This window comes from Spironucleus salmonicida, chromosome 2, assembly GCF_000497125.1.
Source record: "Spironucleus salmonicida strain ATCC 50377 chromosome 2, whole genome shotgun sequence".
Lineage (NCBI taxonomy): Eukaryota > Fornicata > Diplomonadida > Hexamitidae > Spironucleus > Spironucleus salmonicida.
Window position 1 is genome coordinate 107,807 of NC_090597.1, and position 17,084 is coordinate 124,890.

General features: G+C 34.1%; 7 protein-coding genes across 7 annotated transcripts; 5 read left to right on the top strand and 2 right to left on the bottom strand. All coding sequences in view use genetic code 6, as the record gives it.

Annotated features, from left to right (window-relative positions):
* Positions 1-555: 555 nt before the first annotated feature.
* SS50377_21344 (Cysteine-rich membrane protein 2) lies at positions 556-1,848 on the bottom strand (the record flags this gene model as incomplete). Its single annotated transcript, XM_067905276.1, has 1 exon — positions 556-1,848. The coding sequence occupies one exon, from the start codon at positions 1,846-1,848 to the stop codon at positions 556-558; it is 1,293 nt and encodes a 430-aa protein (XP_067766593.1).
* A 936-nt stretch (positions 1,849-2,784) lies between these two features.
* Positions 2,785-6,546, top strand: SS50377_21345 (Transmembrane domain-containing protein; the record flags this gene model as incomplete). Its single annotated transcript, XM_067905277.1, has 1 exon — positions 2,785-6,546. The coding sequence occupies one exon, from the start codon at positions 2,785-2,787 to the stop codon at positions 6,544-6,546; it is 3,762 nt and encodes a 1,253-aa protein (XP_067766594.1).
* A 688-nt stretch (positions 6,547-7,234) lies between these two features.
* On the top strand, positions 7,235-7,858 carry SS50377_21346 (Cysteine-rich membrane protein 1; the record flags this gene model as incomplete). The annotated part of the gene is made up of 1 exon (XM_067905278.1): positions 7,235-7,858. The coding sequence occupies one exon, from the start codon at positions 7,235-7,237 to the stop codon at positions 7,856-7,858; it is 624 nt and encodes a 207-aa protein (XP_067766595.1).
* Positions 7,859-8,109: 251 nt separating this feature from the next.
* Positions 8,110-10,149, bottom strand: SS50377_21347 (Cysteine-rich membrane protein 1; the record flags this gene model as incomplete). Its single annotated transcript, XM_067905279.1, has 1 exon — positions 8,110-10,149. One exon carries the CDS (start codon positions 10,147-10,149, stop codon positions 8,110-8,112), a length of 2,040 nt encoding a protein of 679 aa, XP_067766596.1.
* A 2,837-nt stretch (positions 10,150-12,986) lies between these two features.
* Positions 12,987-13,778, top strand: SS50377_21348 (Cysteine-rich membrane protein 2; the record flags this gene model as incomplete). Its single annotated transcript, XM_067905280.1, has 1 exon — positions 12,987-13,778. The coding sequence occupies one exon, from the start codon at positions 12,987-12,989 to the stop codon at positions 13,776-13,778; it is 792 nt and encodes a 263-aa protein (XP_067766597.1).
* A 1,109-nt stretch (positions 13,779-14,887) lies between these two features.
* SS50377_21349 (Palmitoyl-protein thioesterase) lies at positions 14,888-15,925 on the top strand (the record flags this gene model as incomplete). Its single annotated transcript, XM_067905281.1, has 1 exon — positions 14,888-15,925. The coding sequence occupies one exon, from the start codon at positions 14,888-14,890 to the stop codon at positions 15,923-15,925; it is 1,038 nt and encodes a 345-aa protein (XP_067766598.1).
* Positions 15,926-16,294: 369 nt separating this feature from the next.
* Positions 16,295-17,080, top strand: SS50377_21350 (uncharacterized protein; the record flags this gene model as incomplete). Its single annotated transcript, XM_067905282.1, has 1 exon — positions 16,295-17,080. One exon carries the CDS (start codon positions 16,295-16,297, stop codon positions 17,078-17,080), a length of 786 nt encoding a protein of 261 aa, XP_067766599.1.
* Positions 17,081-17,084: the final 4 nt, after the last annotated feature.

Genomic DNA, 17,084 nt, shown 5'->3' on the forward strand with positions numbered 1-17,084 from the left:
TTATTAAAAAAATATTATTTATGGAATAAAGTTTCATGCATGCTTCAATAATTTTATTTTATTTATTATATCAATTTATTTAATTGAATTAATACTAATTTTGAACTGATAAAAATAAAAACGAATAATTTGGTTCTTTAGCAGTCATAATTACTCAAGCTGTTAAAATTCAATCTAAGAATCGTTATTTATTAATGTATTACACATTAATAGAAAATATATTTAATATTTTATGCAACTAAATCTGGATAACATAGGAATAATATGTTGTGAAATTTGTAAATTAATAAATGGTAAATTATATATTTTATATATTATTATATAATATTTTATATTAATTGAGGAAAATTTACGAAACTAATAACATTTTTTTTCTGATACATTAACAAATCATACACACAGCTTATGAATAAAGTCTTTATAAACTATTGTATATAATTTAACTATAATTTAATATTTAGACGCACTTAGACATTAAAATATGTATGTATAATAGTGAGGTTAGGTGTTAAACTCAGTTAGTAAATTATATAATAAATATTAATTATAAGTTTATCATTATTCAACGAGAGTGCTAGAACCTTCATCATTATGGGACAAACTAAATTCTAATGACTTATTCTGCGAATTATCCATTAGTCTCGGTGTTATTTTGTCTTATGTACCAATTTTTTCGAACCCATTTTGCTTAGGCGAGTACTTCTTAAATATCACGAACAGGATGATGAGAGTGACGCCGATCACGACGATAATGATAGCAACCGAAATCTCTATCATCAGCTTCACGTCCACCGCGCCGTCGGATGAGTCCGTGATCACGCAGTAGCCCTGGGTCAGCTACGAGCCGTGCTAGCACTTCAGGCATACGCCGTCGCTGCAGAGCGCGCAGTTCTGCACCAGCGCACCGCAGTTGCAGTACCCGCCGCTACCGATGCTCTCGCAGCCCTGACAGCCCTTCTCGGCGCAGAAGCTGCCGAAGAGGCAGTCAGCCGAGGACGTGCACACGTTCCGCGTACAGCCGTGCTTGCTCAGTGCGAACCCAGCCAGACAGGTCGCACAGCCGTCGGAATCGCAGGTCGCGCAGTGGTCTCTCTGGTTCGGGCACCTGCACGCGAACGGGCCAGGGCACGCTGCGGGGACGTTGACGTCTTTGCAGTACTGGTTCAGCCCAAGCGTCTCACAGCGAGGCGTGAGGCACTTCAGGTCCTCCCCGAGGTGGTAGTCGCCGCTGCACCTCAGGCAGAAGAACGGCGAAACGCAGGACGTGCAGTTCAGCAGCTCGCCGCAGGAGACCGGGTGCGCCAGATCCCCTTTAACGCACTTGGAGCCCTAGCAGAACTGGTTCAGACCGCAGTCCTGTGTTACCAGGCAGGTTCCGTTACGGATGCACTTCTCCCCATTTTTGGCTGGAAAATACCCCTACAGGCAATTAGAACAGTTGCCAGTTATTTAGTTACAGGCTAGGCAATTCTAAGTTCGCGAGTGATAGCAGTTACAGAATTTTCCTTCAGGAATTCTCGTGCAATCTATGCAGCTTACTAGAGCCTTTTCGTCGCAGAAAAAACCATAAGAGCAGTCGTTACATGTCATCTTGTTGCAGTTTATATGGCCTTGTAGTTTATACCCAGTCTTGCACTGCAGACACCACATTCCTTCACAATTAAGGCAGTTGGGATTCGAGCACGCAGTACAAGTTGACGAACTGCCTTGACAGCCGGTGCCTTCTGGACAGGCACTACATGGTGAAAGGCAGTAATTGTCCACCAACTTAAAGTCCGTAGTGCACGCCTGACATACGTAAGGGTTATTTGGGCACTCGATGCATCCTACTACATGGCAGCCTGTCATCTTAACTATAAAACTATATTTAAGAGAATATTATTATAATTATATAATGTAAGATTTTCAATCGTTATTAATAATTTAATGGGTTATAGTGAAATCTAAGAAATAGAATATGTAAATATCGCAATAATAGTTAAAATTAAATATTATATATTAAAATAATAATTTAAATTAAGTCTGCTCAGTTAGTAAAATTTAAACTAAAAATTAAGGTAGGTATTATAATTAGAAGATTGAGTGATATATAATTTTTTATTTTCGTATACTAAGGTGATACTAAATTAAAAAGGTATATTTAATATTGTTATATAATAAATTATATAATAACTAAGATGATATTTGAATTATAAAGGTATATTAAATGCATCATTTATACCTTAATTTAATCCGAATTACACGAAACTTGCTAAATTTACAGTAAGTTTCTATATTTTTTTAAATGTTTGTTTATACTCACTATACTGACTTAAATTACTAATGGTTATTTCAAGCTATTGCCAGATTTAAGTACTCTCGTATTAAATCTTTAAGTTAAAATATTTACAAATACACTATTATTATATGAAACATAACTTTGGATATTTTTTTAATTCTAAAATAAAATATTTTAGTATATAATGTGAATATTAAAAGAAACTGATAAAGTAATTTATCAAGTATTATTTAATATAACCTGTTTTTTACAGCATATATCCAATTTTTAGATTAATATGTTATACGAATATTCTATTATTTACATTCAAATAATTATATATTTCATATAATCTAAATTTTTAATTATATAATTAAATACATTTTACTTATCAATATCATTCCAAAAAGATACTCATACTACTCTGGATGTTCTAGCCAATTACCATTGAGACTGCGATATGCTCTAATGTTTATTGCCAATCATCAAATGATTGTAACGGTTTTCCATGCTATAATTGAGAGTGTATGTGCCAAGACAACACTGCTGGCTCCTGCTGCCAGTTCTGCACAGACCCAAGTAACCCCTCCTGCAAGGTACAATGCACTACCGGATTTTGCACAAAAGGTGAGTACTGTGTTTATCTGTCTGGAAACACAGGCCCTTGGGAGTGTGGTGCCTGTCTGGTTGGCTGGGGATAGCCAGACTGCGCTGACTGCGCTGAAGACTTTTTAAAAGTCGATGGAAACTGTTACAAACGCTGTTATTCATGTTAAACTGGGAACTGCTACTACGATAAAGATGGTGAGATCAATTGTATTTAATGCCACGATGGTACTGTCGGAACTGCGTGCGATTAGTGCTTACCAGGATTTCAACTGTACAACAATCAGTGTTGTGAAATACAAGATCCTGAAGAGCTGCGCGGTCACTGTATCGCATACTAAGGTGACATAATCTGTTTGTCCTGCAACGAAGGGTAAACCCTATATAACTAAAGGTGCCTCTACTCGTGCTCCACGGAAAACTGCATTTACGGAGTTTGCTAACCTGATACCAACTGCAAATGTGATAGTTTCGCAGAGGGCAATAACTGCGAGATATGCAGCACCGGGGCGGCTGATTTCGAAGGGAAATGCACCAAAGTATGCACAGATTGCGATGGAGACTGTTACTCCACAGGGAGCGATGGGATTTCCTGCAAGTCTTGTGCGGGCGATTTAATTGGGCCTACCTGTTCAGATTGTGCCCCTGGGTTTATGAGTGTTAATGGCGAGTGCTTTTAGTACTGTGAAACGTGCCGAGGAAACCGCTGCTATGTCGGTATTGCGCTAGTTCTGAACTGCCTAGGGGATTGTTATTTAGGGTATTTTGGACGAGGATGCGACGCTTGCGATGTGGAAGACAGGTTTGAGCTATAATTTGGGGGCTGCTACCGCAAATGCACAGATTGCACTCAAGGAAACTGCTTTTTGACTGAGAATGGGCCACTGTGCACGAAGTGTGCCCTGGGCCTTATTGGCATATAGTGCGACTCATGCGCTGAAGGTTTCGTGTAAGACTAGGCTAAATGCTGGCCAAAGGTGGGGCAAAACGATTGTTATCTAGATGAACTGTAAGCGCTAATCTGCGTTGGCTGTGCGGCAGACTACCTGCTCATCGGCAGTTCGTGCCTCGAAAAGTGCACGCTGCCAGAGTGCACCGGGCGCTGCTACATGCTACCAAACGACTACAAGTGCCTCGACTGCTTTCCAAATTTTGTGCTTTACGAAGAAAAGTGCTACGAGCAGGACTCGAACCCCCACGGGGTGTGTTTTACGACAGAAACCGAAAAAATCTGCTCCTGCTACGAAGGCTACAAAGGACCAACTTGCGGCGAGTGCACCGAGCTGTAGCTACGAGATTCGTGCTATATTGATGCAAATATTCCCACTGGAGACTGCTTTCAGAATGCCGCAGACCCCTCCGATCTGTTCTGCAGCGTTTGTGCTGCGAACTTCGCCCTACCGCTCTGCGACAAGTGTGCGGAGGGCTACGAGACTGATTTTTCAGGAGTCTGTTAAGGCTGCTCGTCTGGGTATTTCAGCTCAAACTTGCTCCCAGACGAACAGAAACTTGAAATTGGAGAGGACCTCTGCCTCAGGGCATGCGACAGCTGCAGCTACGGCGTCTGCTTCTACTCTGGAAGTAGGATAGTTTGCGCGAGCTGCCAGACCGGCTATAAGCTACAGGATTCGTGTTAAACGTGCGATACCGGCTTTCTGAGTTTTGGAGTATCTTGTATTTAGCAAGTTAACGAGTCCTGCGGGTCAGATTGGGATGGAAATATTTACTGCTTCGAGTGTGATAATTTACAGTAATCTTTTAACTGCTAGCAGTGCTCAGTTCAGTTCAATTTCCAGGGTGTTTGCAAACAGCACGCGAGCAATTTCGCCGATTCATGCGCGCTTGAGGGTTCCAATATAGTATACGCAGACGGAACTTGCAGGAAGTTTGACAAACTGAAAAATATGTGCGTGGAGTGCGATAGCACGTTGGTGAACATTAAGGGAAATTGTGGTGTTCTGACGGTTCCATAGAATGGGCAGCTGCGGGGCCGGTGCATTGCGTCAGTATAGCGTTTCTGGTGCGATTAGTGCGATGAAGGATGGAGTGGAAATGTGTGCTCTGAGTGCGCGAAAGGCTACATGCCGTGCAAATGCACGAGTGGGCTATTTGCGCTCTGCTGCTGCAAAGTCGAGCTAGGGCTGAATGGCGTGTGCTATAGCAATGAGGCTGGTCGTGCAATTTGCGTTTCTTGCAGCTCTAGGTACCAACTTAGTAATTAAGAATGCGTTAAAATTGGCCTGACCAAGCAGTACGTGCTTAGTTTTTTTGTTCCTGCCTCACTAGGATTACTAATATTACTTGCTTTAATTTTAATTATATTTTTAATTGGGAAGGAAAAGCGAAAAGATTTGTAAATTTTTGTCAAAAAGCTGGTTAAGCGCCTCGGAGTTCACCTTATATTCGTCATACTATCATAGATTTTAGCTGTCATAGTAGCTATATAGGATGTCTATATAGATGATTTTTTCATGCAAACAGCGGTTAGCATATTCTCGATGCTGCCATTTGCCTTGCTATTCGTGTTTTTAGCACCTCCAGTATACAAGAGGTACTTTTTTAACATGGCGTCTCATTTTTATTTGTTTATTCTGGCAGCTGCTATCTAGGTTTCGTTTAATGCTGTTTAGTACCTAGCTGTAACAGATATTGTCTAAGACTTTGGAGAACAGATCTATAAACTAGCAGGTCCCCCAATAACGCTATTATTGTGCATATTTCTCGCAAGATTCAGATTCAAACCCCAACAGAAGCTAGCCCTGTTCATAGGCTTAGGGCTTCCGCTAGCAACATAAATATATTATGCGATCTAGGATTCTATGGCAGCTGGGTACTTTACTGGCTCCTCGGCAGGAAATGCTATCATAGGCCAAGCTATGGTTCTTCTAGCTATAATATTAAGCGGTACGTAATTTTATGTATTTGATTTGATTCTCGGACGATATGGCGAGGTTGGCGCTATTTACAGAATTTCGCTTTCGTCTTTCTGCATTAATGCAGTCGTTGGATTGTTATACCCTGGTGAAATATTAACTGCGATTCTTTAGTATGACATATTTTTCTCCAGCTTGCTCACCTAAATGTTATTTAACGTTGTCAATATTATAGTAATGATGCGAATATCGGCAGTTGAGTTTTCGATAAACCTAATCTCATCAGCAATTTGGGCACAGTTTATAGCAGCGGTAGGGGATTATTATTATTCATAAAATAATAACTACCTCAGTACGCCCATTCATGTTATTCTCCAAACTTTTGCTTTAGTTATTGTTTTTGTTAGTTTAACCTACTTTAATATCAGAAGCTCTTACTGGTATCATAGAAAGAATGTGAGGTAGGCAAAAGAGCTAGAAACTGAAGTCAGTGGAGTTATGCCGTTCATTAAAACCGCAATACTGAAGAAAAAGGCTCGATCATAGACGGAATCTGGCTAATTTAATGATAACGTGGAAAGCCCCACATCCTAGACGAGACGAAACATAATGAATCTCGATGGAAATTTGCCAAGGAAAGGTACAAGGAAACCATTTATTAGCAGCAAAAACAACGTATTAGATAGCAATGAACTTTTTGGAACAAAATAATATAAATCTCAACAAAATTCACAGAATTCGTTTACTGGTATAGATTCAAAGCTTTAGCTGGCTTCCTTTGAGATACGATCGCCAAATCCTGTGGAGTGACAAATTCGTATCGTAAATCTCTTCTCCACATAAATGCATTTTCAATATAAAGTGTATATTATATAATGATAGTATTAATTTAATTGAATAATATATTAATGATATTAAATTCATTTTGTTATTTTCCTTCTTACTTGTAGTTATGATTTATGATATTAAATAATTAGTTCTATATAATATTATACTTTATTTATTATTCAGCGTATAAATTATTCAATAGAGTAGAATTCGTACCTACTAAGTTATAATTATGATATCATTATTTTATTGCAAATAGAAGTTATTAATTTTTGCTATGCACAGTAGTTTGATATTATATGAAAAGTGTTAAGAAAATAGTAAAATCAATATAATATGTCAATATCTGTTTTACATAATTTTAAATAAAATTAGCTGCTATTATAACTATTTGCAGATATCTGAAATCTTTAAATTACTGAGTACCTTTCAAAAGATTTTCTATTTTTTACATTAAGCTATCTTTATATGTGATATTAAAGTAAGTAATTATTGTCTTATACATTACATTTTATAGTTAGAGGTATTTATTATTATAATAATTAAATGACTAGTTTTTAGTTTTTGGGCCAATTTTAATATGTAAGTTATACTTTTAGTTATAATATTTAAAAACAGCAAAATAGTGCTTTGCTGATTAACTAATATAATATTTATCATAATCTTCAAAATGGCTGAGCATAATAGCAATAAGCAAGTAAATAACGCAGCCCCCGAGTGTACACGACATACCGACTGCTCACACGAGAATAAAGGTTATTGCGATAAAACGACCAAAACGTGTAAACCATGCTAAGCAAACTGCATTGTATGCTAATCCACAGCTTCATGCAACTCATGTAATCCTGCTACTCACGTAACAACAATAGCAGGCAAATGCACTCCAAAATGTGATTCACTCAATAATAACTAGTTCTGCGATAATGGAACTGCTAAATCATGTACAGATGGTGCTACTTCGCCTTGCCAATGTACAAATAATATAAACTGCGGTACTTGTGAGACCGGAATTATGCCAAAATGCGCTACCTGTTTAACAGGAATGAAATTGGATGATAACTCGCGTTGTGCGGATTGTATGACCGGATATATAAAAATTGCAGCAAGATGCTGGCCCATTGGAACAGACCCAAATATCCCAGCTCCACCGGTTGCTCCGGTGGACCCCGAGGCCCCGGCCAGCAACAAGCTAGGTGGCGGGGCAATTACCGGGATTGTGATCGGGGCGGTTGTCGTCGTGGGCGCCGTTGCAGGAGGCCTTGCTTATTATTTTATCAAGAGGGGTAAAAAGTGATATATATTATATATGAATTTATAATATTTTTTTGAATTTCCAATGTAAGAATTCAATTTGAATAATAATATAAAATACTATTTAACGTATATAATAATAGATCTAAGTAAAACCTACAAAAATAAAAATAAAATTACCTAATTATAACGCAAAATGAACAAAAGCTTCTATTTCGATAATTTTATTCAGTTGCTACACATTGACTGTTCTTCGCCACAATATCACTCACACCAAAACTATTCCAATGTAATTCAGTAATTTTGATCACTTTAATCTCTCATTTACGGGCTACTTGCCCCTATTTTAAGTACCTACCCCTACGTTACTTCACCTGAAACCAATCCCTCGATCTTTTTATTATTTCTTTTAACCTTTTTTACAACAAAAATTCCAACTCCAATGCTCAGCATGATAATAACCAAAACAGCCACTACAATCCCCACTGTTTTTCCAACACTTTTGTTGTTACACCCAGAAAGCTCCTAATTCTCGCTACAGACCTTGCAGACCCCATTAACCGCCATCGCTCCGTTGACGCAAACACTGCACTAATTCGAGTCATACTCCTTGCAGTTATCTACCATATTCCCTTAAAAAGCACACGCCTCTCCAAGTTTTAACTTTGAGCAGCTGATGCATTTCCCGTCCTGTAAAAACATTCCATCGGCGCACATCTAGCAGGCGTCACCTACGCATTTTATGCAATTTTTGATAGTTTTGGACCCGCACTAGCAGGATACATCCATTGGCTGACCAGTTTTGCAGGTTTCACATTTAGTTTAGAACAAAAACTTGCCTAACTCGCACGCTGTGCAAGCTTTAGCATCTGAGCGGCATGTAGAGCAGGTTTTATCCCATTTTCTACAAAACCTAGTAGCATCAGGATCCGATGTCGGACAAAACTCGTTAGACTTGCATTCTGCATCATCACGGCAGGGGTCTTTCTTACAGTCTCCATTAATTGACGAGTAACCCTTTATGCAGGTCCTGCATGTGTTATTGTCGCACTGCGCACAGTTGGTTTTTTTCGTGTTGCCGCACTGGCAACTTGAGCCAATTGGCATTGATTTGGAGCAGTATTGGCAGGTATTTTATGCTGTAATAAAATATGAATTTTCGCACACCAAACACGAGCCCCTCATGTTGGCCTAAAGACAGTTTTGAGACAACTGTGAACAATTGTTTTGAGCATTGATGTAAAAACCAGAAGCGCACTTTAAGCATCTACCTGTAGGATGGGCCGAAAGACAGTTTTCAGATAATTTTGCGCAACTATTTTTATCCGTTAAATAATTCCCTGAAAAGCACTTAGTGCATTTGTTCGATTATTCGGTACACGTTTCACATGATTTATCACATTTGGTACACTAATTAAAAATGTTAGTATGGGACTGACAGTATTCCCCACTGATGCATTAAGTATCTATCGTACACTCGTTGTAAAGACATTATCCTTTGACTGTGGCTTAATCGTGGATGCAGCGAAAACAGCCAGTTGTAGAACATCTGCTACAATTAGCAATTAATTTGCCTGCACAATGGCATTCGCTACGGCTTGGCATATCATTATTGCAAGGCTTACATGTACCGTCCTCTGCAGTATAATAACCTTCGTTACAGAGAGAACAATAGTCAGCACGGATACATTTCTGACAATTATCCATGCATCCGTAACATTATCCCGATCTATATTTATTATCATCACAATATTAACCCTCTAAACAATCGTTCTACTTGGTGCAAGTAGGTTTACATGCCTAATTCACTAGAATGTAATTTTTAGCACAGGTCTAACAATCATTATTATAACACTATGCGCACCCTTCTTGCATTGTATAACGACATACACATCGGGAACCTCTTGGCATATCCTTCGAGCAGCTGAGGCATTTATTGTCAGCTGATAAATAGTAACCAGAAGGGCACTAAACACATTCTGTAGCAGAAATGCAACTCTCGCATGGCGAAATGCATTTTTTACAAGAGCCATTTTCAAGGTAATATCCCCCATCACACAAAGTACATTCAGTGGATGAATCACAGTAGTAACAATTGTCGCTACACTTTTCACATTTATCACCATTAATATAATAGTTTTATATGCAATCTTCACACTTATCCCCGTTACATTCCTTGCAGGAAGGTTGAAGAGTGTTATTGCATTTACACTTTGCATTACTAGGCATAGAGAAGTTGCATTCCAAACAGTATTAGTATCTCCATCCAACATCTACTGGACAGTAATATCCATTGGAGCACTCATTCTCGTCGGACCAGCATCTACCGCTCATTTTGTGATAGGTAAAATTAGATTTAATTGAAAGTTATAGGATAATATGAATGTTAGAAAATTTTAATTATACTAATATCAGATGAAATCCTGTATTAAATATGATTAAAAACTGAGTACATCGCCTCAGAATGCTAGTTTTTTAATAGTTTTTTAATAATTAAGTGTGTATATGCAATAGAATAATAATTATATTGGTTATTTATGTTTGGCTGATTAATAATCTTATTAAATGACAGTTAAGTAGTTAGTTATTATAGTGTATTAATTCGTATATAGAAACTGATCCTCTCTAAAATTCATAATAATAAATATAAATAAATAGTAAAAACTAAATTAGTTATATACAATGATTAGTCTTTGCTAAATATAATATATTAAAAAAAAATTAATATACCTATATGTTATAAGCTCTTAATATATGAGTTATTTATAATTCTATTTATAGCAGCACATATTAAAACTTTATATTTGGTTATTAAATACATCCATATAAATCTATTTTAATATTACTAATAATATCCTATTTGTAACTTATTATTTGATTTAATTTTATACCCATTTTATAACTATTAACAACTAATCCATTCAAATAATATTATAATAATAAATATGATAAATAAATCTGAATTTGCTAACTTTTATAATTCATACTATGTTTTCTTGTATTAATAGCAGTTTGCTAATATTAATTGTGAATAAATTAATGTAGATGATTTTAATAATACATTACAATAATGTTATCAACGAAAATAATGTAGTGTAACTTACTAAATAATAACCAATACCTAGAGAATATTAAAGATGATTATAATTTTATATATTAATTATTATATAATAAATATAATCTAATTTAAATAGTAACGAGATTACTAAATTAAAAAATATTAATATGAATCTATTAACACATTGCATCTGACTAACTATTAATTAAACATAATAAAAATATCATGAACTAGTTTATTTTTTAGGCATTAATAATTTCTTTATTATTTATATAACCCTTTTATTAAATATATTGAACCTTGCTACCTCTTAGTGAGGTTAATATGCATTATGCACGTTTATAATAATCATTTTTTATAATAATAAAATACTCATATTTATTGAAATTTATCTCTTAATAATTATATGGCTACAGCTTATTTCGCATGGAAATAGAAAAAGAGACAATATCATCAGACTTTAATTATCCAAACACTTATATTTTCTGTTAATATTCTCGAAAAATATTCCATATAGAATCCCTTGTTGCAATTGATTGAAAGTACAATATTAAACTAACAATTACCAAATATCTGATATGCTACGGATAAATTACTCTATATAGTACTTAAGCTACCATAGTTGTAGATAATAAACTTCCATAAATCTATAACCATTGTATCGTGATTCTATTAAAGCTTTCAGTATTATAATGCTCGCATAGTATTTATAATAAATATGAAAAAATAATATGCATCGTATTTAAACAATGTAAGATATCTTCAAATCTAGTCATCCTCTTGATTATGATATATTAGTACAAACTTTTGCAGTATTCACGGTAAGTATCTAGTTTAGTAAACTAGTGTCGTATTTATTTAAGTATATAAATAGGGACAGAAATGAGTTCCATCCCAAGATATCAATATACCGATACCAAATTATATTCATGCAGATTGTATTAGGTTACCAAATTCTACGCTCACGTTTATTTTCAAACTTTCAGACAAATTTTGCATTTACTCTATTTTTATACATACATATTTTACTTTATTAAAACTAATATTTTTCTCTTTCATTTTAAAATTAATTATTAATATTATATATTTAACCATAAATTTCACAAAAATATGAAATCTGACCTTCGCGAAATGAGGTCCGACCCAACTCTACAAAACTAAACAAACTACAACTTTAAGTTATTCGATATCCATAATAACTATCACTATCACCCCTCACATCCATGATTCATCAAATCTTCCTTACCAAACTTTGTCCCAAGAATCCAAAATACAATTCATGGGATAATTACCAGATGTATATCACATTTTGTATCATAAATTATTAGATTCATGTTGTACAAATATGATCTGCTTACTGATAGATCGTATAATAAGGCATATAAGTCGTACTGAAAACCGCCAATTTCAGAGTCATGATAATTAAGGGCTGGAATTGGTAGATCTTTTGTTTTGATAACAACTGCTTACTAATAAATCAGGATTTGTAGTCAATTGAATTTTTATATATGGTACATCTTATTTTCATAAATTTACGTTATTATTGTCTAATTTATATAGAGTATAGCTTTTGGCATATCATTGACAACTAAAATAAGTTTACTTAATTCATCTCGAAGATAATAGTATCCTGTATAGTCTAGCAAATCATACTGAAAATATTTGTTTGCTTAATAGTAAATATACATTTAAAATATGACTTGTAAGAATACTAAAATGTATATAAATGTTAAGTTCCTAGTAATTGGCTTGTTAACCTAGCTGCTAACATTTAAATACCATATATGTGTTCATAATAATTTTTATAATTATTATATTTCTTACTGAACCTTATTTCTGTGCTATTTCATTATTATAAATAATAAGATACTAATTCTAAAAATAACTTACGCATTTCTGTTGTTAATATAATACCTATTTTTCCATTTCAGTATATGACAGGAACCTGCTCTGCTTCAGCTAATAACTGTGCTAATTCAAATTATTGTCCTCTGCAACCCCAAACCGATACCCCATGTATCCCTTGCTCGGAAAACTAGCCTTTTGAAACATCATGTAAATGCTCCATGAGTAAAAATCCAATACTCAATTATGCATCTTGCGATGGTGAAAAATGTGCATCATGTATTAATTCTTTTTCTTAAGCGGCGAGTCATGTAAGTTCTGCAAGGAAACTTGTTTAAAATGTATTAGCAAGGACATATGTCAAAGATGCGTGTCTGGTATGTATGATGCATTAACAATGTGTACAGCATGTAATAAAAATATTCCAATCAATAGCAAATGTCAGTGCGGAACTAAATTAATTGCGAATTGTGCTTAATGCGACTTTGAGGATTGTATAGAATGTCGTAATAACTACAAATTGGTAAATGGTGTTTGTTTGCCAGATCAATGTTAAACTGACTCATAGTGCTCCAATTTATAATTTTGTGACATTAGTACTACATAAATCAACGTTTGCAAATAATGCTCCAAAATCTGTAAAACATGTTCAAATATTGAAACATCATGTACATCTTGCAATATTGACTAATTTTTATCTAATAATGCATGCAGACCTTGTGATACAGGTACGATTATTGGTTTCCAATGCTAGTGCTAAAATATGATGATTAAAAACTGTTCTAAATGCGGAGTAGTAGGTTGTTAGTCTTGTTTAATGCCTCGTAGATTAATAGACGGAAAGTGTATCAACTGTTTAACATCACCAGAAGAATGCTAAATAGTTGCATCTACTAATATTATTATATATATCGTCGTAGGCGTAATATCAACATCAATTTTGGTTATTGGAATAGTAATTATAATATTAGTTATGAAAAGACGTAAATTAACGTTACTTTTGGAAATGAACATTGGTGCATTAGGAAAGAATAATAATTCAAGTGCATCGTTGTTTTGATCGTTAAACTTTGTGCGCATAATTGATTTAATAAAGCTAAAGAGAAATAAATATGAAATGTGAAAATAAGGTTTTGGAGAAAAATAATTTAAGTATAATCAAACATGCCAAGGTAATAACTTAAATATTTATAATTACTCTATTTTGTAATAATACTTAGATAATAATAGTTATTAGTTTATGCAAAATCTAAGTCTTCTTATTTTATAGCTAATAACAGTTACTAAGAAAATGAAATACTTTTTATTATATAACTTAAGTTACAAATAAATATTTAAAAATCACTAAATAAGATTGGCTTCCTAAGGCAAGCACTCTACAGAATTAAATATATTTAATTATGATTTACTACATCGTTGAAATTAGATTTAGTATATATTTTTATTCTTATGTAAAACTATTATCATGGCTAACTAATAATTTCTAAATATATTATTCAAATCTGGCGTAATAAAATAGTTAGTGCATCACAATGAATATAATAGCAGCATATATTATTAAAAATAAATGTTATATATCAGAATCTACAATTAATGTATTTTATTGGCCGGAATGTGATAAAATTCTATTAACATTATTACTAACTATAAGATATCTCTTTCCGAAATTAAATGTTTTTTTAATTGTTTTACAAGTGAAATAAAATGACAATAGTTTTATAATTCTGACGCTAGTAGTATACATTTAAGAATTATGCAAAGTATACAATTTATATATTGTATCCGACTATATTATATTTTCTATATAAATTGTGATTATATTTATTACTCAAAATTATATCTTAATAGTTATATAAAAGATAAGACAATATGTTGAATTTACTCCGGATTTTACCATTTTGTGATTAAATTATCTGCAAACATGTAAATATATAAAATGACATAAATGTTATTATTTTAAGCTTTAGTTTAATAAATATATTCTAACAATAACACATATAAAATAAAAAGACTACCGATTAACAATATTAGAACACAACTTAAAAATAAGATAACAGGAAGAGTATGTATCATTGGTAATACTAACAAAAATAATTTTAAACGTAAAGTATAATAAACATATAGCCAGTAATATAATTTTATTAATTTCATTAGACTAATGCTGAGTAAATGTATCGTTAGTTTCATGATAAAAGTTAAAATTGTAAAAATATTTCTCAAAATAAAGTAAATAATTTATCCATACTTTACAATATATTATCCAGATACTGTACCTAGTCTTAAGTTTAAGTATAAATATTATACTCTACTAATAATTAATGTGATACCACTGACATAATAACAAAATTTACTATTTAGAAAATGCTTGGTATCCTCCTAGCGTAGTATCCAATAGTACTTATCCATGGTTTTTCATCATCCGCATACTATATGTCTTAGATGAAATCTATCATATCACGAGAAATGCCTGATGCGCCAGTAATCAACTGTGAGATTGGAAATGGTTATTGGACTTCCATATTCATGGATGTCTCTAAGTAGGTTAATCTTCTTGCATAATGTATCATAGACCATAATGTTAGCGAAAGTGGATATATTGGTGTTGGTCACAGTTAAGGTGCTTACCTAATGAGAACCTTGTTGGAGGAGCACAATCACAAGATGTCCCCAATGATAAGATTAATCTCCTTATCAGGGCCGCAGGGTGGCTTTTTCTGTGGAGTAAAATCAAAATGCAAAGGCCAATACCTCAGTTGGTTCTAAAAGAAAATAGTATTCTGGTTAGAGTATTCAAGATTAGGCCAATATGCTGTTGTTGCTTCTTAGTATTGGAGAAATCCGTATAAATTATAGTCGTATGCAAAATATGCGAAGTCACTCCCATTAGTTGACAATATCCGTGACTTTGACAATTAGAGAAAAACAAACTTCATGTCCGTTGATAAAATAGTGCTATTTGGTGGACCTACTGATGAGGTTATTAGTCCATGGTAAAGTGCTTTCTTTGGAACTTGGAAGGATGGGACTGATGCAGAAGTTGACCTTTATAATGAACGCGAGGAATATAAACAAGATACTTTTGGTTTAAAATCTATGGTCGAACAGAATAGAGTATTCTTTGAAGAAACAGATTTGCATCATGGAGATTATATAACTGACGAAAATTTCATTGTTACCAGACTTGTCCCATATTTAAAAACAAACTGAGAATTTATTTATTATTAAAATATAATACTTCTGACAGCTAAATTATTATACAGTAAAAAGTAACCATAGAATCGTTAAAAATATCTCACTAACTACATATATTTCCAAATTTGAAAAATCAGCAAATAATTAATTATGAGATTTAATTGCCTAGTTTCAAGGCAGGTTACTATCTACAATTTGTATCAAATATCGTTTACAATAGTATAAGTATCATTATATCACGTGCAACAAACTATAAACTATTAAACTCACAGATATCCAAACCAATACTAAGAAATACTTTCAACTTTATACTATATTCGCATAAAAGATTAATTGGTCATTAAATAGTCTTCACTTTGTCACTTATATTACAACAGTAGATAAATGCTCGGCACAAAGTTATTCAGAGAGATGCTTATTTCCTAGGATTTTCACTAAACTTCCTATTTCACCTTCCATGTATCGCTTTCTAGTCCACTGCAGCCTCTTTTGACCAATTAGTACTACCTATTTATTAAAATCATCACAATAACAGAAAAACCTACAAGAGCAACTGAGATTACGAATATAATCCCAACGTTAACTTTTATTTCATAACTGCAGTACCTGATGCAGAATCCTCCAGTTTTGACACTCCAAATAGTTGCTATAACCGTATAAGGTACAGTTCTGCTAAAGATCCATACAGTTGTAGCATATGTCGCTAATTATGACTTTGTAATGTTTACAGACCTATCTTTCTCCGAAAATGGAGTAATTCCAGCCATGCAAAGTTACACTATTGAGGCTAGCTAAGTTGAGATCTTTCAACGTAAAGTAGGTCAGGCAAGCAGTATACTCGTTGTAATCGTAGGTGGTACAGTTTCTCTGGCTGTTTTAGCACCTGTACACGGCGATGATGTCGATATCCTTGCAGTACTGGTTAATTTACAGCGTATTATATTCTAGAATAAGATATTTTAGATCACTGACGAACAGGTAGGGGCCGCTGCACTTCAGGTAGATAATCGACAAAGAACATACCGCACAGTTCACCAGCTCACCGCAGGAGAGTTACTGCATTAATCCAGTTTTAACGCACTGGGAGCCCTGACATAGCTGATTTAGGTAGCTTTCATATTTTGCCAGACACGTGCCGTTCTAAATGTATTTTAAGCTATTTTTGGATGAAAAG